The sequence below is a fragment of the Emys orbicularis genome, chromosome 2 (genome assembly GCF_028017835.1).
Source record: "Emys orbicularis isolate rEmyOrb1 chromosome 2, rEmyOrb1.hap1, whole genome shotgun sequence".
In the NCBI taxonomy this organism is placed as follows: domain Eukaryota; kingdom Metazoa; phylum Chordata; order Testudines; family Emydidae; genus Emys; species Emys orbicularis.
The window spans coordinates 205,789,623-205,815,108 of NC_088684.1; the positions used below are offsets into that span (position 1 = coordinate 205,789,623).

The window sequence follows — 25,486 nt, forward strand, 5'->3', positions numbered from 1 at the left end:
AGATTTTACTATATGTCATTGCTGAGACATGCTCCAAGTTTAGAAAAGCAGCCCAAACCAGTCCCTTAGAGACAAAAGGTTAGCCAGCTCCTCAGCTAGGTGTCAACATAATCAAGTGGACTATTACTGGATTGAGTGGCCATTCTTTGGTAGGGAAGAAAGGTGTGAGCAAGAAATTCACATCTTGGCAGACAGACTTGCTGTCACCTGAACCCCAGGTGGAAATGATTCTCAAAGAAGAGCAATGTTATAAGTAGGGAGAACAGAGAACATAAATCACCTCTCTCCCCTCATCTCTACTCATGACATCAACAATGTTTGAAAGACAAAGGAAGCATCAGTGAACTGGGACAGTGGTCCTGACTGAAGGAGTTTAGCCAGTAAAAGCATGTGGTGAAAAAAACCTTTGCTTTGAATTCATTTAGCTTGTTAAGTTAGTATTAGTTTGTGTTTTACCTTTTATTTCTTTGTAACCAGTTCTCACTTTTATGCCTCATTACTTCTAATCACTGAAAATCTCTCTTTCTGCAGTTAATAAACCTGTTTTATTTAAACTACTGTGTTTGTTTGGGAACCTCCATTTGAGATAACAGGGTTGTGTATATCATTTTCTATTAATGAAATGACGGACTTTCTATGGGCTTGTGTTGTGCAGAAGGAAAGAGCTGAGCAGTACATGATGCACATTTCTGGGGACAAGTCTGGGATGGGAATTTGGTGGTGTCACTCTTCAATATAATTCAGGAGTGGCTGGCAAGGAGCACTCACACAAAAAAGACACTTGTAATTCTTTATAAGTTCAGGTAGCACATCAATGTAGTGAAAGGTGTTGTGGGATGTGAAATATCTCCATATCCTAGATTTTGAAGTTCTGTTAAATCGCTCCACAACCCTCACCTTGACTTCATTATTAGTAACAAAATGGGTAACATCATGCTGCTTTAACAGGCTGCTTAAAGTTTTGTTTAAAAATTCTTTCCCCCTATTGGTTTGTAATTTTTGAGGTACCCCTTTTACTACTCACATATTAGTAATACTGAGGAGATACATGGGCATGACTATTTAATCATTCCCATTTACATTGTCACTCCAAGCAGTGAATTTTGAGATTATTAGACTTTTCAGATGGTTAAAATCTTTGGCCTTCTTCACTTTTTCACTTCACAACACACCAGAAATGCCATGCATTATTGTACGCAACTATTAAAGTCTAAGATTTGTGCCCCTGTAATTTACTTTACAAGGTTTTAATCATTTTTCAGTTGTCTTTAAATGAATTAGTATGTACCATATATCTTGCCTAGCACTCAAGACATCTTGGCATGGTTTCCAGTACTGCTGAACAGACAGCTACTTGAGTTTTCAGTCAGTGAAAATGTCTTCCGGCTCAGATGCCCTCTGAGGGAAAAGACTAACAGATATATAGGCTAAAAGATATATAGGTGGGTGCGGTCATATCTTTTATTGGACTGACTCCTATTGGTGAAAGAGACACGCTTACACAGAGCCAGAGGCGCCGACTCCGTGGCTGCTTCAGGGCTGGAGCACCCACGGAAAAAAATTAGTGAGTGCTTAGCACCCACTGGAAGCCAGCTCCCCACTTCCCCACCAATGCCTCTCACCCACTGGCATCCCCACTGATCAACTCCTTCCCCTCCCTCCCAGCACCTACTGCCTGCTGCAATCAGCTGTTTTGCAGTGTGCAGGAAGCTCTGGGAGGAAGGGGGAGGAGCGGGGATGGGGCACACTCAGGGAAGGGGACAGAACTGGACAGGAAGAGGCGGGACAGGGGCAGGAAGAGGTGGAGTAGGGGGTGGGGACTTGGGAGAAGGGGTGAGGTGGGGGCAGGGTCTGGGGCGGAGCAGGGGAGGGAAGAGGTGGGATGGGGATAGGGTCTTGGGGGAAAGGGAGTGTGGAGGCGGGACCTGGAGCAGAGCGGGGCACCCCCAGCTCTTCTTCAGGTCTTCTTCAGCTCTGTGTAAGCTCGAAAGCTTGTCTTATTCACCAACAAAAGTTGGTCCAATAAAAGATAGTACCTCACCCACCTTGTCTCTCTGATATCCTGGGACAAACATTGCAAATATATATATAGGCTGACATTTTCAAAGCCATCTAGGGAATTTAGATGCACAGCTTCCACTTATTTCAATGGAAATTGTGCATCTAAATCCTCTAGGGCAGCTTTGAAAATTTCAACCATAATATTTTTCAAGGGACTGCTATGTAGTTTCTGGTTATAAGAGCAATGTCAGGAAATTGGTGTAGTTATGTTAAGGTGTAGTTAATCATTGTAGTGCTGTCTTATTTATAAAGTGGGTCTAATGCAGTGTAGATCCAGCTATGTTAAAGGTCCAGCAATCACACAGTAATCATTTCTTTAAAGTAGCATTTTGTTCCCCATTTTCAGCCATTAGAACATAGGAATGGCCATGCTGGGTCAGACCAATGGTCCATCTAGCCCAGTATCCTGTCATCTGACAGTGGCCAGTGCCATATCCTCAGAGGGAATGAACTGAAGAGGGCATGGGCAGTGGGTATCATAGGCAAGGGGAGACTGTGCCTTCCCAAACAGCCTACTGTGGCCCCGCCCCCAGGCCAGCTTGCCTCCTGTAGGGACTCAGGGCTGCTGGGGTGGCTGGTGCTGGGCCACGCTGCCTGCCCGGCACTCCGTGGCTGGCCGCTGAGCACCGGGGCTGGGGGAGCGGCAACCGCGTTGCCCGGCCGCCTGAGCACCGGGGCTGGGGGCACGGCGGCCATGTTGCCCGGCTGCCCGCAGCACTGAGGCTGGGAGTGCTGTGGCTGCGCCGCCCAGGGGCTGTGGGCGCTGAGGCTGTGGCGCACCAGTGCTGGGGCCTTGCCCCCCCCACCCCCGACTGTCCGGTGCTGGGGCTGGGGGGCAACAGTGGGGATGCTTGGGGCTCCTAAGGGGGAGGGGGAGGTAGAAGGTGGGAGGGAGGGAAATGGGGCAGAAGGGGAGGGGCCGGGGGTTAGCCTCCCCTGGCGGCCGGGTTACCGGCCGCCCATGGAAGAGGGCAATTATTGAGTTATCCATCCCGTGTTGTCCAGTCCTGGCTTCTGGCAGTCAGAGTTTTAGGGACACCCAGAGCATGGGGTTGCGTGTCTCACCATCTTGGCTAGTTGCCATTGATGAACCTATCTTCCATAAGCTTATCTAATGCTTTTTTAAACTCAGTTATGCTTTTGCTCGTCACAGCATCCCTTAGCAACACGTTTCACAGGTTGACTCTGCATTGTGTGAAGAGATTTTTGTTTTGTTTTAAACTTGCTGCCTATTAATTTCTTTGGGTGATCTCTGGTCCTTGGGTTATGTAAACTGGTAAATAACACTCCCCTATTCACGTTCTGCACATCATGGCAGGGATACCCACCTGGGAGCCTACCTCCTTACCTTTCTCTCCTATGTCATATATAGAGTTCCTATTGGAGATCCTGGCTGAATGGTTAGGAGATAATGTTGAGGCTTCCAGACCATGGATACTTTGAAAACCCACACCTAGCCTCTACAATGGAAGGTGCCACTAACATGAACCAGCAACAAGAAAATATGAATAGGTGAGATTTTTTTCCACATTTTATGAAATTTTCGGTGTTTCACAAGAAGCTCCTCATGTTTCTTTCTGCAGCAAAACTAGTACAAGATTTTGTTAGCTTAAGCAGGAGATACACACCACCTTTGTGTCATGTAACCCAGCTCCATAGAGGCTCCCGTGCAGGCATTCAACAGCTATTTGAGGGCCTGGGTAGGCAAGTGGCTATGCCTATTGACCTACTATTGCACTTGGAGAGCTCCTGTGGAGAGCTGAGCTTCACCTTTGGCAGGCAGTGTGCACACCTTGCACTGTGCCTCCTTGCACAGTGCAACCATACCAGTGCTACTGCAAGAGGGTACCTTCAGTGGAAAGAGCAGGCTTTGCCCTTAATGCAAAGAATCAGCATATAGTCCAGACACTGAAGATTATTTTAATTATTCTTTGGTTCTTTGGGCCATTTCATAATTTCTAGCTGAGGTTTCTAGAGTCTGCTAGATACTCACCAAAATCACCTTCATGTACCAGGGCATCTGTGGATTTTCAGGTTGTTGTTTTTTAAAGACACCATTTGCATCTGACTCACCAAAGTACAGCTATAGAAAAAATATTTAATAACTACACATAGTAACATTTTTTAAAAAGGAATTAAGTGTAATAGATCAGTTGTGAAGTCTATATTCAAGTCCTGAGTCAGTGAAGTACTTAATCATGCCTCAGTGCTTAATGTGAACCATAGTCCTTCCTCAGACAAAACTCCCACTGAAGATATGGGAAGAGTTTCAATCATATTGGTTCTTTTTTAAAATCTAAACTTCAGAGCAAATTTGGTAAGCAATATTTCACAAATAGGGAAGTCTTGTTCTTAAAAGAAGACGTGAAAAAATGAGTTGAGAAAGACGTGAAAAAATGAGTTGAGTTACACTGGAAAAATGAGTCACCAATGTGAATCTCATGAGGTGGAGACTTTCACCAAAATGGAAAAAATAGGCAAAAGTCCCCAACTGAAAAAAGGAAATATCCAGATTTTTACCATACTACTATGGAAATAAATCAGAAACACAGCATCAGAGCCAGTGTTTAGTGTGAATGTAAGTATAGATACTAAATTAAGCAAATAACATGCCATTCCCACACGAATAGCTTTGCATGCCAACAGCACATAAATGTGTACTGCAGGGAAACTGGAAGGCAATGGAGACATTTACGTAACAGAGTCATAAGAAAACAGTGGGAAGAAGAAAAATCACACAAGCCACATGATTATAAACAAATTGTAAGTTGGTTAAAGAAGACAACAGTAGCCCAGCAAGAAGACTTTTATAATAATGTAACTTGAGAAGAACCACAGCATGCAACAAAATTTTAGTTGCACCAGTTATCATGGCTCTGATTCAGCAAAGTACTTAGGTTCATGCTTAAGCTGACTCAAGACTCAAAGGCAGGAAGAACTAATCTTTACGAACCTGATTCTGAAAGTTACAGTGTGCTGGTGGACTCCTATTGACTTCATTGGGATGCTGCACAGATGCAGGGGTCTGCCTGCATGGAGTTATTTGCAGGACTGCAGCCGAAATCAATGATTCAAACACACAAAGATAATTAATGGAGCCAAAATAATGGCTTTCTATCACATCCGTATTTCACAACACGAGATGAGCACGCACCCAGTGGAGAGATCATTCACACAGACAGAAATACAAAGAGCCCCAGAAAAGGAAGTAGAGAACTGTATATCATCTTAGTTTAAATAATGAAAACCATAAGAATTAATAAGTGCAACAAGATGTTGCAGATATGCAGAGAAAAGAAACAGACGCTTGCAAAACATCCACTAGCGGAGTACATGAAATAAATAAGTTTAAAACAAATAATGACTTCCACTTTTGTTCTGTTCTAAATGTCACTGATGTTGAATTAATGGCATATTTTTGTAAATAGATTTCTCACGTGAAATGACTGAAAACACAGGGCTTAAAAGTGCATATGGAAGTAGTGGGGAGATTCTAAGTGTTTTGCAAAAATCTTACATACCATGCTGCACTTAATTAGGGAAAATAATTCTTAAAGAATAAAGACACTTTGATAGAGAAGACAGAAACCTGATTCTCAATGAAGAAATTGTTCTTTGTTTATGTAAGACAAAAGTACAGCTTAAAAGGTCTCTCATCGTCCTTTCTGCAGCAAGGAAACCTGTTCATGAAAAGTAAGTGTAGCTTCAGCTCTTCTTACTGGGCTTCCAGAATAACAATTCAAAGAGCACATGAGCTGATTGATTTACTTTGCTTGACCCATGGTCACATGACTCTGTGATCCTCTATACTGATGAACTGTTGTGACACAGGAAGCTAATTTTAAATCTGAATTTGAGATGGCTACACTCATCTAAATCTAATCTATAAACCAAAACGTTTCATTTCAGAATTAAGGCAACATTTTCAAAAGCACCCAGTGTTTCCAACTCTTGTGATTTTTTCACAAGTCTTGTGATATTTGGTATGTTTTCTTAAAGCCGCAGCTGCTGGAACCAAGACTTTCAGTTTTCATTAAATACTAAATTTCTAGCCCTCATAGTTGCAGAGAAATGCTAGAAAATGTCGACCACATGCACCCTAAACATTCAGAAATGAGAAGGCAAATAAAAGTACCTCCAAATTATTATTTTTTAAATCTTGTATTTAAGATAATCTCATGATTTTTGAGGGGTCCTGACTCATAAGTTTTGAATGCTTGGGATGCCAATGCTGAAGTAGAAAGGGTTTGCTGATATAGTTCAAACCAGTTTCCTGAACAAAATAAGCTATATCAGCAAAATAATTTTTTCTCTTATGTGTCTACATCACTTTTGAAAATGGGATATAAGCTCCTAAATCACTTAGCCAAGTTTGAAAATTTTACCTGTGGTCTGTATATTAACAGTTTCTTTATAATATTGTGATATACAATATAATAAAAAATTGTACTGAGCAACAGTTTTGTTTTTTGCAATGTGTGTCACAATAAATGACTGCTTTAGTGTTCTTGTTAGTAACTATAAAACTAAGAAACTGTAGGAAATAAAATCTTGGTATGGTATTTCTCCTTGTGTACTAATGTTTTCAAATTAACAAATGCCCCCTGAAAAAGAATGAATAAATCTTTTTAAATTACTATATTGTGTTTATGCAGTGTAGTTGTAGCTGTGTCAGTCCCTGGACATTAGAGAGACAAGCTGGATGAGGTAGTAGTATCTTTTATTGGACCAACTTCTGTTGTTGACAGAGAGAAGCTTAGAGCTCTTCTTCAGGATTATTTATTTAACAGACTCCCAGTGCCATCTGCTGGTTGCATAATGCCATTTTCACATGTAACGATTACTGACAGACCTACATAGGCTGTGGAGCATTCATTATTTGAGCTCTATTCATAGTGGATTAGGTGTGCAACGCCTATTTTTATTTTAAATTCTATTGTACACTGTTCAAGGGGGAGAGTGGGTAAAATGTGTGCAAATAGAGGTGTTCCTGCACCTAAATCAAGAAATGAGCTCACCGGTTTATTACTAACAGTAATAAATATTTAGCATAGTGCTACTTATGTTCAAAGCACTTTACAAATGTTATCTAACTAATCAACTTTGAACAGCACCAAACAGCCATCAAATGTTTACTGTTTACTTTTAATTGTTACCTACCTAGGCCATGTCTGAGCCAATGATCAACTCTGTAACCAATTGTCAGTCCTGTGAATCATCAAGTCCCACCAAATTTACCTGTGCAGATTCTGTACCGGATCCTCAGCTGCTGTAAACTAATGTACTTCCACATCAGCTTACACTAGTTGAGGATTTTGCCTTCTATGCTTCTTAAACTGTGTGCTTTTGAATACCTTAGTATAGCAAAGCAAAAATACTCAGCACTGACACAAAAGTGGAAGGCAACACAACAAAGGCACACATGCACTAGTTCATCAGATGGCTGAAATGTGAGATGCTCTAAGCTATGATGGTCTTTATGCATTATTGGTGGTAAAATATTTATAATTCTTGTACATTTTAGAAAATATTAAACATCTATAACAAAAGCTATTGAAAGATGTGTGAGGTAATATCTTTTATTAGACAAACTTCTGTTAGTGAAAGACAAGCTTTTGAGCTACACTGAGTTCTCCAGGGCTGGTCTCTGAAGAAGAGCTCTGTGTAGCTTGAAAGTTTGTCTCTTTCACCAACAGCAGTTGGTCCAATAAATTATATTACCTCATGCACCTTGTCTTTCTAACATCCTGGGCCACCATGACTACAACAAAATGGGCCTCCAGTTTGCCCGTCACTGCCTTGCTTCTTGTATCAGGTAGGACATCAACCTCCCAAAAATTGGAATACTAGTTGACTGTAATCAAGTACTGCTTTTTCTTGAAGGTAAATCTATCCTCTCCCACCTTTTCCCAAGATTGGATGGGCAGATCATGTAGTACAGGGTCTCTTTCTGCTGGCAGTTATCACATATAGTCGTGTATTCATTCCCAGCTAGTAAACACACTCTCAATCCTGTCTAAAACAGCTGTCAATGCCCAGGTATGAGGTGTGTATTTTTTGCATGACATCCTTTTGTAATGAGGCAGGGACAACAGCTTTCTGTCCTCGAAATATGATTCTATCCTGCACACTCAGCTCATCTTTCATTTGAAAAAATGGTTCTACTCCTACCGGTACTTGGTTTTGTTTTCTGGTCACCCTGCTAGTATTGCTCTCATGACTGTCTGTACAGTAGTTGAATGTCCTTTTCAGTAGCCTCTTTGATTTCCATCAGCTTCACTGTTGAAACTGGCGCTAGTGCAGTGTGCTGATGGTGTGAATGTCCTGATCTCTTTCCCACAGCTTGTTGATGCTGGTTATATATGCCCTGCTCAGGGGGTGTCAGCTAACACCACCAGTTGTTCAGGACAATATCTGATCACTATGGGTAGCACTGGAGGGACATCAATATTGTCACCCTCAGAGCACCGATGTCAGATGGCAAAGATGTCCCCAGTATGTAACAGTAAAACTCTGCTGGCTCTACCAGCTCAATACACCTCACACACACTGTTGGCATGATATTTATTTAAAAGGTATCTTATAATGTATCACTTGAAAACTAATAACACTCTGGTCAGCAATATCACTGCAACATGTATGTAATGATGGTCTATGTGAAATTAGGGATATGCTCTAATACTATGTTTTGGAGACTGTAAACAGGCAAAGAAAGCAAAACAGTTTTTTCCAGACAAAGGGGAAGGCAAAGACCACTTTGACTCAGGTGTAAACCGAGCCAGGTGTGACCAGACACAGAAAATAGGCTATTCATTTGTATTGGAGACTTCACGATGATCATTTGCATCGAAGACTGCAGGACAATCATTTGCAATGTAAATCACAGGAGACTGCAGTATTAACATGGAGTCAGATCCCTGGTGGGAAGAGTGAACTGAGCTGAGTCCCCAGGAGAGCTTCCTGATTTTGAAGTCAAAGAAAAACTTTGGGCATATGAGGAACTTTGGGGCTCCATCTTCTTAGGGAACAAAGAAATCAGCTATTTGATTTTGTGATGGCTGGATCCTGGCTGAAACAGCCAGTCATGCTGGAGAATGCTAATGACTTGGTGTGAGAAAGAAGTTATGTTAGACAAAGCTATATCTTGCTATAATTGTTATAGGCTCTGGAAAGTGTGTTTGATGCTGGTGACCAGGTGCCAGCTCATGTGCTTCTAAGCCCCCTGGGTCTAGGTAGTGACTGATCATTGTTCCTAGCTCTAAGGGTCTCAGGCTGACTCCCAGCTGAAGGCCCCATGCCTGACACCTTTGTTGGGCAGGGGGACCATGCAGTCCAGCCAGCTAGATCCCGTACTGATGCCTCAGCCTTCCTAAGCCCCCCAGTTGATTAAAGTCATTCTCCCAGAGTGTTGGAAAGTGAGTCAAGTTGTTTTCAATAATTAATGTAATAAATGGGTGCAAGAAAACCAGACAAAGAAACTAAATTAGTCCAAACAAAAAGACACATTGATATAATTCAAGGACTATGTTGAAATCATGCTTAATAAAAATAGAAGATGTGGAACCAGAAATTAATGAACTAAAATTGGTGTGTCAAATACGAGGCCTAATTGATGGAAAAAATGATAAGGGAATGGGCTATTCAAACCATCACTCCCATTTTTGGGTCCTTACAGAAAGAGACTTTGGGGGGTTTATTCAGAAGAACACATGGAGACTACCAGAGTGAGTTTCACCCTCAGGGCTGCCACCCCCACCATTTCCTGGGACCCCATACCTCCTCCTTCTTAATCCAGAAATTTGTCCTGACCAGACCAGGCTAGAAAGAGGGACCCAGATGACTTCACCACCCCTATCAGCTCCCGCTGAATCCCGAACACCACCTGAAATGAATTAGGATCAGACTTTAACAGCAGCAGCAACAACAGCTTCAGCTCATCTCAGCTAACTTCTCTTTTACCCAAAAGGAGAGTTATTACCGTCTTTCATACCATCTAAGGCCTGGTCTACACTGGGGGGGGGGCGGGAATCGATCTAAGATACGCAACTTCAGCTATGAGAATAGCGTAGCTGAAGTCGACGTATTTTAGGTCAACTTACCTGGCCGTCCTCACGGTGCAGGGTCGACGGCCGCCACTCCCCTGTCGACTCCGCTTCCGCCTCTCACTGCGGTAGAGTACAGGAGTCGATGGCAGAGCGATCGGGGATTGATTTATCGTGTCTACACTAGACTAGATGCGATAAATCGATCCCCGATAGATCGATCACTACCCTCCAATCTGGCGGGTAGCGTAGACGTACCCTAAGAGACTGTCCAACAAGGGGGCTTTTTCCTTCTAAAATTCTCTGAGCAGTGTAGTTAAGCCAACTTAAATCCCTGTGCAGACAGTGGTAGGCTGACAGAAGAATTCTTCTGTAGGCCTAGCTACTCCCTCTCAGGGGGATGGATTACCTACACCGACAGGAGAATCCCTTCTGTCAGCATAGATAGTGTCTACACTGAAGTGCTGTAGCATTTTAAGTGTAGATAACACCTAAGTAAATTAGATGTAAGTCTGACAAATTTGAGATCTGACTTCTATTCCCAGCAGTGCTTTATACAATATCTGAGCTATTTTCTTTATAAAAGCTGTACAGTGTTAATTCCCTGCCATTGAACTTGAGCTATGAAGTTTAGTCAGTTGTAATTGCTATGAGTGAGGTGCGTACAAATACTCAAAGAAGTCAGATGAGTATTTTCCTTAAATATTTTCCTTTGTTGGTTTAATTTAAAGTAGCTGCAATTCTGACAAAGTATCCTTACTAGGTAGCAAATAAGCTTCCCCCAACATCCCATTTTCTGGACAGTAAAAAATTGATAATGCTCTTCAAGTCAGGTATGTAGTTGCATGTAAATGTGTCTTGAGACAAATATGGATGTTTTGTCCCAGAATATTTTGTATGCTCCTGCCTGTTATTCTTTATTGAGTTAATTGTCTCAAAAGCTGCAGCACTCTGTTTTACTTGTAAGATGATGCATAACACTGTCTCAGAAATAAAGAGGATGCCCTTATCAGAAAAGGGCACTCTAACTTCAAAAGTACGCCTAGAAAGCAGCCAAAAGGTTCTATCCCTCAGAGCTCATCTGCTGAGGCATTGACACAGATTATCTCAGCTGAAAGAAAACAATAGATGTATGGTTATCGGTGGTTCAAGAAATTGCTTTATTGGTGGGAGAAAAAGAGAAAAGGCTGAATAGACAGTATATTGGCAGACATTTGGACTTCATAAGGATAATATGTAAGCTAATTGTGCCATTTAGACACCATAATGAAAGTGACAAAAGTGAAAATAGAAATGTGTTCAGACAACTTTTTAAGTATATGGGCTTAATAATTTTTGCAACCTGGCTCTAAGGGTTTGAATTGTTCAGGTCATGGGACCCATAATGAAATAATCAGCAAGACAATTCAGACACAGACTACCAGACTAGTGAAAAAGATGGGGGGTATTTGGGGTGATGCTGGATGAAACTACTGACATTAATCATCAAGAACAAGAGTTCAATGTGTGTTTGATTTGCAAATAATGAATGGAAGGTAGAAAAAGTATTGTCTGTAGTCATAGTAACTGAGGCAAAAGCAGCTGCACTTTGCAATGCCCAGATCAATGTTCTTGGAAGGCCAAGATTATGATAGAATCATAGAAATATAGGGCTGGAAGGGAGAATGAGGGGTCATCTAATCCTTCTCCCCATGCTGAGGCAGGACCAAGTATACCCAGACCATCCCTGACAGGTGTTTGTCTAACTTATTCTTAAAACCCTCCAGTGATGGGAATGCCACAGTCTCCCTTACTAATCTATTTCAGTAATTAAGTATCCTTATAGTTAGAAAGTTTTTCCTAATATCAAACCTCAATCTCCCTGCAGATTACGATGATTACTTCTTGTCCTACCTTCAGTGGACATAAAGAACATTAGACTATGGTTCTCTCTATAACAGCCCTTAACATAGCTGAAGACTGTTATCAGCTCCCACCTCAGTCTTCTCTTCTCAAGACTGAAAATGTCCAGATTTTTTAACCTTTCCTCATTGGTCAGGTTTTTGATTTTTATTTTTTAATAATTTTTGTTGCTCTCCATTGGACTTTCTCCAATTTGTCCACATCTTTCCTAAAGTGTGTTGCCCAGAACTGGACACAATATTCCATCTGAGGCCTCTCAAGTGCTGAGTAGAGTGAAATAATTACTTCTTACATATGACACCCTTTGATATACCCCAGAATGATGATAGCCTTTCTTGCAACTGCATCACATTGTGCTGCAATGAAAGACCAATGTGCAACTTTTTAAAAGTGCATATACAGCATGGAAAATAAGAACACATAACAAATGTATATAACAGTTGCACAGATTTGGATTGTTTTCCCCTACTCTGTCCTTAATTTGTTGATTGTCTTAGCTGCCACCCAGTTCCCCCACAAACAAATGGAACTGACAGTACTAGTGCCTATTCATCTCCCTATGAGGGCCTGACAATATCCTGAATAAACTTTATTGAATTAAGTTAAACCTTATTGAATTAGGTTTAATACCTTTGGGGTCCATTGTATTAAAATGTAATTGTGTATGTGTTGTTGTATGTATCTTCTCTAGTAAGAGGGGGGTGCTAATGTAATTCCTCCAGTATCAACGCTTTGAAGTTACTTCCCACCCCCAGAGAGGTGTGCATATATTAGTTCAAACTGGATTCTCCAGGGACCAACAGATAAAGAAAGGATATTTGGATAAATAGCATGGTATTAAACTGGTTCAGGGCCACCTTCTTGATCCAGCAAATGGACAAGACCTCTGGTCCACGGATGGCTCTAATCCTTAGAGAAGGGTTGGAAGGATTTGCCCTACAGAGGCCGATAAGACTGGGTGCTTGTTCAAAGCTGTGGCTATGATGAACTTGTGACCACAAAAAAACCCTCTTGAGAGGGGTTTGGAAGGACTTTTCCAGCCAGAGCCCATGTTAGGGTTGGAGTGATCTCTGGTAGGCTTATTAGCATGTAGGTCTTTTGTTGTTTTTAATATGTTGTCTCTGGAGAGTTTTTACCTTAATAAAATAGGCTTGTATAGAAAGAACTGTGTGGTATTTATAACTGTTGACGATCCCTCTGTTATCAGTTTCTGAAGAGAAAGCGAGCGGGTGTGCTTGCATAGCCTGTCTCTCTGCTGGAAATGACACGATGAAGTCAGGGAATTGTGCAGGCTGGAAATACCCTGGCCAGAAGGGAGTGAAGTGCCAAGAAAGGTAACAGTTGAGGAGTTGGAAGCCTAGAGGGGGTGCCCTTGCTGGCCCACCGAGGGGAAACACAGGTGCAGTTGCCCTGAACTGTGATACACCCTGACTACTTTACTTGCATGTTGTATCCTGCTCTGCATCTTTTTGTTGGTTTCTTGTTTATTATAGATTGTAAGCCGTTTAGGGTATGGACTATGTCTTATGATGTACAGTGCCTAGCACATTCGAGTCCCAATCTTAATTTTAGGATCGCCAGTAACCCCCACAGATCAGATAAATAATAATAATTTTATCTTCTTATCTTTTACATCCACGGAGCTTCAATGAAGCTCAGTGAAGCTACTCGATGACTTAAATGGAGTTCCTCCTGATTTGTGCTGGTGTAAGTGAGTGAAGGGACAAGGGCGTTTCCCCTTATTCTAGGTACGTTGTTCGATGTTTATAGTTAAAATTGTTTTGAAATCACCTTAGCAAAAGGACCATGTGGCTCTTATTAGCCTTTTGGACCATTTGTATTTGCTGGAATCACTTTTTTAAAAAAATCAGCTTTGGATAAAAGAGAGGTCCCATCCAAAATTACTTCTTGGAAATCCCAGAAAAAACATGTAATGAATGGTAAGCCATTTCAAGACAATAAGATGCAGCGGGCATTGGCTCAGGTACAGTAGCAGTAGCAGTACAGTACAGGTGCTGCTCAATGTAGACTGTATAGAAGAATGACTAAAATGTCATCTTGCTCAGATCTCTAGAGTCTAGCTGTAACTTGCACAATTCCCCATTGTGGATCATTATATACAATTGCCTTGAGTCTGCTGGTTATATCTGCTTACTGTGAATACAATTTTAGCAAGCTGACTATTATTAAGAACAGGTTTTAATGGTGTTAGTTGAGCATTAGAAAGACAAGGTGGGTGAGCTAATATATTTTATTGGACCAACTTATGCTGGCGAAAGAGACAAGCTTTAGAGCTACACAGAGCTCTTCTTTAGGCTAGTAGAGCATGACATTTCTACAAATTTGGATACTTAATGCACTCACAGATCCATTCAAACCCTGAAAATCTGACACTAAATAATATTTGAATATACAAAGAGCTTAAATGTAGAAAATTCATTGACAAGTATTTCAGTCAGTTTCATTTCCTGCTTTCATCCATTAGACTTGATTTACTACTACAGGTTAGGGTGCACATTACACTTGCAGTAGTAAATCAAGAGGGGGATTTACCCTCCAGGGAAAGATGCTGATGGTACTTTCCCTAATACAGGGAAATACAGTAAGTGGTATTTTCCCTAGTTACTCTTTTCTTGAATACAATGGACTAAATTCATTCCTGGTATAACTCTCCATTGGTATCAGTGTGGTTGCACCTGGGAAGAATTTGATCTAAATTCTATAATAACTGGAAAATCTCTGACTCAGTGGATTTTCATGCTAAAGGTTAAGCCTGTTTTATTTACTCATTAATTGAGAAAAACATCAGCTGCAACCCACAGATGAATTGTTCTTGCAGCTCCGGTTTCAAAAAGTTGGAAGTCTGGATCAGGAAGAGCACAGCTGGGTGGAGGATCCTCACACAGAAGAACTAGGGACCACTCAACTTCTAAGCCAGGTAAAATGGGTACAGCCATCTTTGTTATTATTATTAAGGATATTACAAGATATTTGGGTAGGTTTAGCCTATCACTCATAGATTCATAGAATTTAAGGCCAGAAGGGACCATCAGATCATCTAATCTGAGCTCCTGTATATCACAGGCAATACAATTTCACCCTGTTAACTCCTGTATTAAGCCCAAGAACTTGTATGACTAAAGCAAAATTTCCAGAAAGGCATCCAGTTTTGATATGAAGACATCAAGATATGGAGAATCCACCATTTCCCTTGGTAGTTAATTCCAAACCTTGACCTGGCTCCAGCTTCCAGCCTGGGGATGGAGCCTTGGGGGCCAAAGAGCTGCAGCTGGGCCATGGTAAGAGCTGCCCTGGCAGCTGTGGGAAGCTGCGGACCCTCCACCTGCCCTGGGTGGGGAGCCAGGGGGGGCGGGGGGGGAGGGGACATGGGCTGGGGGCTGCTCTTGGGCCATTTCACTCCCTTCAGGATATGAACAATTCCAATTGATTTAAACGGGAGTTATTTGTATCCTGAGGGGGAGAATTGAACCCCAGGTGAATATGTAAGAGTGTTGTGATCTCTGCTGTCACAAATATACATAAGATTGCATCTCTCTCCTGTCTCTTTTAAAATAATAATTGTGATTAGATCTATCGACAGATGGCTGCTACTTTATTTAAAAAAATCTGGCTCCCATTACAAACCGATGGAATAGTGAGACTGAGGGTATGTCTACACTACGAGAGTAGTTCGATTTTACTTAAATCGAATATGTGGAATCGATATTACAAAGTCGAACGTGTGTGTCCACACTAAGGACAGTAATTCGACTTTGTGAGTCCACACTAACGGGGCAAGCGTCGACATTGGAAGCGGTGCACTGTGGGCAGCTATCCCACAGTTCCCGCTGCCCATTGGAATTCTGGGTCGAGCCCCCAATGCCTTCTGGGGAAAAAAATGTGTCGAGGGTGCTTTTGGGTAACTGTCGTCATCCAACTGTCACTCCCGCCCTCCCTCCCTGAAAGCGCCGGCGGGAAATCAGTTCGCGCACTTTTCTGGTCAGTGACAGCGCGGACGCCACAGCACTGCGAGCATGGAGCCCGCTGCGACCATCGCTGCAGTTATGGCCGTTGTCAACACCTCGCACCTTATCATCCACCTTTCCCAGAGGCAGATGCTGAGAAATCGGGCGAGGAGGCTACGGCAGCGCGGTGAGGACCTGAAGTCTGAGAGTGGCACAGACCTGTCACAAAGCACGGGACCCCGCGCCGAGGACATCATGGTGGCAATGGGTCATGTTGATGTTGTGGAACGGCGATTCTGGGCCCGGGAAACAAGCATGGATTGGTGGGACCGCATAGTGCTGCAGGTCTGGGATGAATCCCAGTGGCTGCGAAATTTTCGCATGCGGAAGGGGACTTTCATGGAACTTTGTGAGTTGCTGTCCCCTGCCCTGAAGCGCAATGACACCCGGATGCGAGCAGCCCTGAGTGTCCAGAAGCGAGTGGCCATAGCCCTCTGGAAGCTTGCAACGCCGGACAGCTACCGGTCAGTCGTGAACCACTTTGGCGTGGGCAAATCTGCCGTGGGGGTTGTTGTCATGCAAGTAGCCAACGCAATCGTTGAGCTACTGCTCTCAAAGGTAGTGACCCTGGGAAACGTGCAGGTCATCATAGATGGCTTCGCCGCGATGGGATTCCCAAACTGCGGTGGGGCTATAGATGGAACTCACATCCCTATCCTGGGACCGGACCACCAGGCCAGCCAGTACATTAACCGAAAGGGCTACTTTTCAATGGTGCTGCAAGCACTGGTGGACCATAGGGGACGTTTTACAAACATCAACGTCGGATGGCCGGGCAAGGTTCATGACGCTCGTGTTTTCAGGAACTCTGGTCTGTTTAGACGGCTGCAGGAAGGTATTTACTTCCCGGACCACAAAATAAGTCTTGGGGATGTGGAGATGCCTATAGTGATCCTCGGGGACCCAGCCTACCCGCTAATGCCCTGGCTCATGAAGCCCTATACTGGTGCCCTGGACACTGAAAAAGAACTCTTCAACTACCGGCTGAGCAAGTGCAGAATGGTGGTGGAGTGTGCTTTTGGACGTCTCAAGGGGAGATGGAGAACCTTACTGACTCGCTGTGATCTCAGCGAAACCAATATCCCCATTGTTATTGCAGCTTGCTGTGTGCTCCACAATCTGTGTGAGAGCAAGGGGGAGACCTTTATGGCGGGGTGGGAGGTTGAGGCGAATAGCCTGGCTGCTGATTACGCCCAGCCAGACAGCCGGGTGATTAGAAGAGCCCAGTGGGACGCGCTGTGCAGCCGGGAGGCTTTGAAAGCTAGGTTCCTGAGTGAGCAGGGTAACCTGTGACTATTAAGTTTGTTTACAGAGAAGCTGAACCTGCCCCCATTTCTTTACCCAGTAAATGTTCACTATCCTCTCCAGTTACATACCCCGTTCACCCCGTTCACCCCCTTCCAACACACGTTTAAAAATAAAATCACTTGAATTTTGTTAATGAACATCGTTTTCTTTATTACTGTTTTCTCGGTAAAGTGTTGAACCTGGGACGCAGACTGTGGTGGGGAGCGGGTGTAGTGTAGTGATGCAAAGGACGCTTCTAAACTCCAGGAATGACAGGCTCCGCAGTGGTGGTCTGGTTGTTTCAACGGAGCCTGCCACCCCTCCTGTTCGGGACTCTGTGTGTGGGGGCTATGTGACTTTGTGGCAGGGGGAGGACGGTTACAGATCCCCTGCTGCGTGGCTCTGTGATCCAGGATAAGGACCGCTGCATAAGATCTCTAACCGCCCTCCCCCACCACAAAGTCACATAGCCCCCCCCCCCCCACACAGAACATGAAAACCACCTCCCAGACTGACCAGGGTAACTAGTGACTGCAATGTGTGTGTGCCCTGCTGCTGAACCTGCCCCCGCCTCTGTACCCTGGTAAAGGTGACTGTCCTGTCCAATTACCAACCCCCTTCCCCCCCTTCAGACAGACTCTCCTCTAAAAGAACATGATGGAAACAGTAATTAACAGAAACGTATTTTTTATTAGCAACTACACATGAAACTGGGGGATGAAACTGGGACGGGGGCTTGGGTGAGGCGGGAAGGAAAGGACTTATCAAATTTTGGGGAATGAGAGCCTTCTGGTACTTGAGCAGTCTGCAGGGGTGGAGTGAGAGTTTTCACGGACTCTGCCGCCCCTCCTTCTTGGGACTTTGGGTGAGGGGGGTATGGGACTTGGTGGCGGGGGAGTGCGGTTCCTGATAGACTGCAGCGGGGCTCTGTCCTCCTGCCTCCGGTCCTGCAGAACATCCACAAGGCGCCGGAGCATGTCCGTTTGCTCCCTCATTAGTCCAAGCAGTGTTTGAGTCGCCTGCTGGTCTTCCTGCCGCCACCTCTCCTCCCGTTCCATGTGTGATCGGTGCATTTGGGACAAGTTCTCCCTCCACTGGGTCTGCTGGGCTGCCTGGGCTCGGGAGCAGCCCATAAGTTCCGAGAACATGTCCTCCCGTGTCCTCTTCTTCCTATGTCTAATCTGCGCTAGCCTCTGGGAGTGTGATGCCAGGCTAGGTCGGGAGACAGTCGCAGCTATGGGATGGGAAAAAGGGAGTGAATTCCTCAGAAAGATAAATTTAGTTGTGAACAAAGAACATAGTCTTTCTCTGTGAACAAGACCATGCACAGCACCTATCACATGCGCACTCAGGACAAGGTCGAATTTTCGGCCTTCGCATTCAGTGCCTGGGGTCTTGCAGTGCAGATCAGAGAAGTGGGGCAGGACAGCAGAATTTGTGTAGCAGGCCGACATGGTAAGCCGTAGACTTGTGGCTGCTTAAAACTTTAATAATAGCACTGGCCTCCTTTCATGTTCAAAGCAATGCCAGTCCCTGCTGCCAGCAATCCGGCAAGCATGAACTCTGCCCCTGTCCCACCCCCTCGCGGCTGTCCCAGGGAAAGATCCCTGTATGCTGCCCCTCTCCCGCCTCCACCGCGTGGCTGTAAACCGCCGGTTACAGTTCTGTAAAGGAACAGGCAAGCAGTCCCAATACTAACATTCCCCTACCTAATTCAAAGCAGGCCACCATGAGCGACATCACTCTGATGAGGATTTCAGAGACGGAGAAAGAAAGGATGCTTTGGGAAAGCATGCAAAGACCAGGGCCGTATGCCGCCATGCTCTGCAAGGCAATGATCCCGGAGTACTTGCTTGTCTCCTGGCGCGGAAACGTTTCGTACCACGGAGGACCCAATAAGGCCACTCTCCCCAGGAACCTGATGCAAAGGCTTTCCAATTACCTCCAGGAGAGCTTCATGGAGATGTCCCAGGAGGATTTCTGCTCTATCCCCGGACATATAGACCGGATTTTACTGTAGCTGCACTGGCAGGGACTAAACAGTAGAGCGCCTAGGGCAAAACAATCATGCTAAACCGGACATTGTTAGATTTTTTTTCAGTAGTTGCATTGCCAAGGACTGAAACGTGAAGCGTCTAGGGCAAACTAATCATGAAAACCCCATTGTTAATATTCCTGTTCTGTTAAAAATAAATGTTTACATGTTTAAAACACTTACTGACTGATCCTTCCCCTGATTCTGTGTCCGGGTTAACGCCTGGGGACGGTTGGTAGGGGATCTCTGTAAGGGTGATGAAGAGATCCTGGCTGTCGGGGAAATCAGCGTTGTAAGCGCTGTCAACTGCCTCGTCCTCCTCATCTCCTTCCTCATCTTTCCCGTCCGCTAACATGTCCGAGGAAGCGGCCGTCGACAATATCCCATCCTCAGAGTCCACGGTCAGTGGTGGGGTAGTGGTGGCGGCCGCACCTAGGATGGAATGCAGTGCCTCGTAGAAACGGGATGTCTGGGGCTGGGATCCGGAGTGTCCGTTTGCCTCTTTGGTCTTCTGGTAGCCTTGTCTCAGCTCCTTGATTTTCACGCGGCACTGCGTTGCATCCCGGCTGTATCCTCTCTCTGCCATGGCTTTAGAGATCTTCTCGTAGATCTTTGCATTCCGTCTTTTCGATCGCAGCTCGGAAAGCACCGACTCATCGCCCCACACAGCGATCAGATCCAAGACTTCCCGATCAGTCCATGCTGGGGCCCTCTTTCTATTCTGAGATTGCATGGCCATCTCTGCTGGAGAGCTCTGCATCGTTGCCAGTGCTGCTGAGCTCGCCACGATGTCCAAACAGGAAATGAAATTCAAACTGCCCAGACAGGAAAAGGAATTCAAATTTTCCCGGGGCTTTTCCTGTGTGGCTGGTCAGAGCATTCGAGCTCGGACTGCTGTCCAGAGCGTCAACAGAGTGGTGCACTGTGGGATAGCTCCCGGAGCTATTACCGTCGATTTCCATCCACACCTAGCCTAATTCGACATGGCCATGTCGAATTTAGCGCTACTCCCCTCGTTGGGGAGGAGTACAGAAGTCGAATTTAAGAGACCTCTATGTCGAACTAAATAGCTTCGTGGTGTGGACGGGTGCAGAGTTAATTCGATGTAACGGTGCTAAATTCGACATAAACTCCTAGTGTAGACCAGGCCTGAGTGTGTGCCAGCAGGCTGACTGCGCACCAGAACACCCTCCAGCCAGAATATTCCAGTCCCCCTTTTTTTTCCAGGACTTCAATTTTAATTCTTCAGAATAGCACAATGTCAATGTATCAGACATGTCCTTTCCCCTTTGACCTAGTCAGTCATATATAAACTGGTCTTTATCACCTGACCTAGGAACTCCCGCAGGAGTCTGCTCCTCCCTACAGTTCAACTGAGCTACTTGCTGGTTTTTATGAGGACCAGGTGATCTGGACAACAGGCAAACATAGCTAGGGTTTAAGGCAAAACAGGATGACAAAAATCAGATGACAGGAAGAGTAGAATAGAATTTCGCAATATTCTTTTTAGCTGTTTGGTCTCATAAATAGCTTTGTTTTTATTTCAAACATATAAAATGGTTTAATTATTTTTCTTTTGTATAGGCTTCGTATCTAATAAGTTGCAACCAAGTGGCAGAGAAATCTATCTTTTGTGTTTGATGACCACAAGTAGAATTTGGAGAAGAGTTTATTTAAAATCTTAGGCTCCAAATAAGAGAAATCATTTAAAAGTCCTGGATTCCCATTTCCTGTTCCCCATCTCCTATGGTACACACTGTTGGAAGCTTTACATGGCATATAATCTATATTAATACTTATCACTGGACAGATAAATGCATGTGCACAGAGCTAAGACTACTAGAACAAACAGCAAGTGGACACAGATATAGGGAAGAAAGGACGCAAGGATTGCTGCAATCGTCCAGGAGGATGGGTTTTTACTCCTTCTTCGGATACCCCTTATGGCACAAGAAATGCAAGTCCTTAGCACTATCTAGGCACAAATTTAAGAATAAAGAGCCAGGGTGTTATTTTGGGCTCTACTATGGCTCCATATACTACTGTGGCAGTGCATAGGGGCTGTAAAGGGCCTGTAGCAAGCAAATCGAGAGTTACCCCAGGGCAGACATTGCATACGGCAGCTGCATTGTGCTCTAAGCAGCCTTTCCCATAAGCTCCAGTGCTGGGCCCTGCCAAGGTTTGTTGGGGCCACAACACTAGGGTAGTACTGTTGCTCCTAGGCTGGGCTGATTAAGTTACATTGTGGGCCTAGAGCAGGCCAGAATTGGATGTGCATATATCCACCTTTGCTGCCTCTTCCCTTTGGGCAGGAAAGTTCATGCTGTGTCCCTAAGAGCTGCAGCAGAAAACTGCACTCCCAGCTGGTAAGTAAACTGGCGGTCTCCAATGTTAGGGTCTGACATAGTGTATGGCTGGAGTTGGGGTGAGGGTGTGAAAACAGGTTGCAAGGGAGAATGGAATGATGGTAGGGAGGGAATATAGTGGAACTGAGGCTGGAAGCCCATGGAGTGGGGGACTGAAGCAGACAAGAGAGATAGAAAAACCACAGAGCTAGGCAGGAGCTCTAGAGTCTGACATGGAGAGGCATGGGTTAGATCAAAGAGTTGCAGAACCGAGTGAATTACTGCACCCCTTTGATGTTCAGATGAGCGAGGGGTCCAGGAGGGCCCAACACAGAGAAGACCCCAGTTGGCATTTGCCCACTATTAAAACTGTTCCTGCCAGTACTCCATCTTTTCTTTCTCTTTGAGTCAGACCCACTGTCTTTTCAATTGCCATGGAAATCTCTGGTCCCATGTTCCTTTTCTTATTAAAAAAACAATGCTACCCTCCCACTCCCAAATATTTTCCTGCTATACATTTGGACTCTAGAAAAGAAATGTTCAAAGTATGGATGCAGGGAGTGTCTGATTTTGAAATTGAAACACAGGACTAGGAATCAGGAGAACTGGAGTTCTAGTTCTGTGATGGATTTCCTGTTTGACCTTGGGTAAACCACATAACTTCCCGAGGCCTCACTTCACCCAGCTTCTCATCTTAATCTTTTTACTATTTTTGTTGTCTTATATGTTTTTTATCTTACATTATCATTGTATCTTTTATAACGTACCCTTTACCTTGGTAGCTGAGTCTGAGAAGCAATTGTTTACTCATGTTGCGGATATTATCATGCATTGATGGAACTTATTGATGTACAATATGATGTTGAAACCCTGAATTCCAACATTAAGATTCCTAAAAGATACTCAGGAAACAGGAGAAGCACATGAAAATAGGAACTGTTTTGTAAGTTTTAGGACAGGTTGCAAAACTGCTGATGTGGAAGGAGAGAAGTGCAGGAACCCAAGAACAATGTAGGAAGAGAATCAAGAGGAAAGACAAATGCAGAGAAAATTCAGAAGACTAGAAAACCAAGAAGTAGAAGGATATAGTACAGAGTGAGAAAGGGGACCAGAAGATAGGCTGAACAGAGATAACATACAGAACAGGACCAAGGAGTGTAAGTGGTTGGAGTAGACATAAGTTACAGGACAGACAATAATCAAGGGTCAGAGAAAAACAATGAAAGGAAGGAGGAGAAGCTACAGTAAAAGGATATGTATTTGTGGGTGGAGGCCCTGCCCTGTGTTCTAGTTAATCATTCTAAAAATGTAAATTAAACAATATATATTTTAACATTGCTTTCAGATCTGATACTATTTGGCCTCAGTAGTCCCCTGGCCAAATAAGCACAATTGGGATGGAGAAAGAGTTCTGCTGCAACACAGTCTCCTGTCACAGTAGTGCTGTATTTGCACCTCTGGAGAAAGAGGAATTGTAATTCTTAGTAATTGTAATTATTGGTGTAGGAGGTGCAGTGATAGCTGTTGTGATTTACTTAAGAAGACTGATTTAGAAAGTTGTGAAATAGTATTTCAGGTTCCAGAGGTACACATACACAGCAACCAGCCAGAGAATATGTAGGATTATCCATGTTTCCAGGCAATCAATTATACGGTGTGCTGCTATTATGCTATTCTCTCCATCCCCTATAAAATGAAGGAGTCAGACTGCTTAGTAAAAAAGCCTAGAACTCAGAAATTCTTTAATACAGTCTTCTGGTACCCCAACAAGTGTCCCAGTCCTACAGCACAGTACACACTATCAAGCGTTCCCTAGATGTGACAATGTGCATGAGTGGGATTTTTTTTTTTAAGAGAGAGAGAAGCTTAAAATGATTCACTGAAACCCATTTGCAAAATAATAATAATCATCACATCCTTTGTCATGAAAGCCAGAGACTTTAAATCCTGGTCCAAATCCTTAGCTGGTGAAGCCTCTATTGACTGCATATTTGCCCCAGTTGAGCCTCTGGCCCTCAGAAACCACACAAAGCTCTCAAAGCTGTGGGCGGACATAACCAGGCTGTTGCAATCGCTGTAACAAATGATCACGTAAACCACAGCCAGCCACACAGCGGAGGGCCAGGGGAGCCATCTCCTGTGGCTGGGGAGCGATTGACAATTTAGCTCCAGGGAACGAAGCGCGACTCCCCGCCCCAGCTGACATTTAAAAGCAACCCAAAGCCCCGACCGTTCAGCTCCAGCTCGAGCACTGTATTGAATTAAAGAAAAGGTTTTAACGAAATCAACCAAGCAAGAGGGAGCCAGGAAGCGGTGTGGGGCAGGAAGGGAGGCGACGCCAGAGGGGCAGCCCCGAGGAGGGGATCAAGGCGGCCAGGGGACCAGGACAAGCTTCCCAGCAGCATGGGAGAGGCCGGAGGCTCAGGGGAGCAGCGGGGCGAGGGCAGGCAGAGCCGCACTGGGGGAGGGCGGCTGTCAGGGTCAGAGCAGCGAGGGTGGAGCGAGAGGAAGGCGGGGCAGAGCCGTTGGTCTCGAGGGCGGCGCGCGGGCCCGGCGTCCGGCCGTTGCTGTGACAGTTACCAGCAGAACGCCCGGTGCCCGTTGCCGGGGAGGGAGCGAGACTCGGCTCCGGCGCCCCGCCTGCTCCACGTGGCCTGCGGGGCGGAGCAGGCGGCGCAGCCCGGGCCAGCAGCAGCACCACCCATTGAGATCCGGCAGGGCAGAGCGGAGTGTGACCGCCCCGGGGCGTCGCCCTTCCCCGGCCCCGCCCCCACCCCCGCTAGCGGGGACTATGCGGAGATGGTCGTGCAAACCCGAGGCAGACACAAAGAGTCGCCGCTCAAGCCCCCCGGCGCTCAGCCGCCCCCGCCCCAAGCCGCTGGGGCGCCCCAGCCCGGAGCGAGCCCCAGGAGCGGCCGCGGGCTGCAGCAAAAGCAGCCGGGCAGGCAGCTGTCCTGCGGGGCCGGCGCCATGCGGAAGGGAGGAACCGGGAGGAAAGGGGCCAAGAGCGAGCCCCAGAAACCCAGCGCCCCCCTGGCCCAGAGGGTGAGGGAATTGCTGGGCCTGGGCCAAGAGGGGTCGCTTCAGGGCTGGAGACACGGGCTCCGAGGTGAGCGGGACCGCGGGGGGCTGTGCACAAAGCCGCTTCCATCTTGTGCCCCCGTTGGGAAGGGGGGTTAACGGGATTTGCTCCCCTCAGGGAGCATCAGCCCCGAGGCCCCTCTCCCAGCCACGTCTCCGTGCTCCTGTCCCCAGCACACTGGGGTGCTGCTGGGCCGATGCTGCCACAGACACACGCAGCCCCCCTCCCTGGCAGGCAGCGCAGCCCCTGGGGCAGGAGAGGCTTTAACACCCCCCATGCCTTGCTCGGGGAGCGCTCCCCGCTGTCCGAGGGCCGCTGGCAGGTTGGAAACCAATTTGCCTGGAAATTGTGTTTCAGGGTAACTCTCTAATTGAAAAAGTGGGGGGGGGGGATGTTTCTTTCTGTTCCTCCCCCCGTATATTTAACTGGAGTTGACAGCAGTCAGATGCGTGGGGTCAGTTTCACTGTTCCAACTCTGTAAGAGTCAATTGCCCAAGGAGAAAGGACCCTGAAAGTAGCAGCGAGGAAGCAGGAGAAAAAAACCCTTATAATGTTGAAGGTTTTTATAAAAACAATACAGGACATTACACACCATTTATACAGCATCAGAAACTACATCTTTAAAAAAATGTTAATTTTATTTAGCTTCATTACTATTGGGATAATTTACCTGGCACTTGACAGGTGCCTTGATAAAAGGACTGGGG

At 45.3% G+C, this 25,486-nt stretch overlaps 1 protein-coding gene across 1 annotated transcript in view; it reads left to right on the plus strand.

The window, feature by feature from the left end:
- The first annotated feature begins 24,496 nt into the window (after positions 1 to 24,496).
- The window catches only part of DPY19L1 (dpy-19 like C-mannosyltransferase 1), a 103,668-nt gene continuing 102,678 nt past the window's right edge, over positions 24,497 to 25,486 (plus strand). Inside the window, exon 1 of the mRNA XM_065398972.1 lies at positions 24,497 to 24,806. Coding sequence (XP_065255044.1) covers positions 24,497 to 24,806 — 310 coding nt within the window. The remainder of the gene's footprint in view (positions 24,807 to 25,486) is intronic.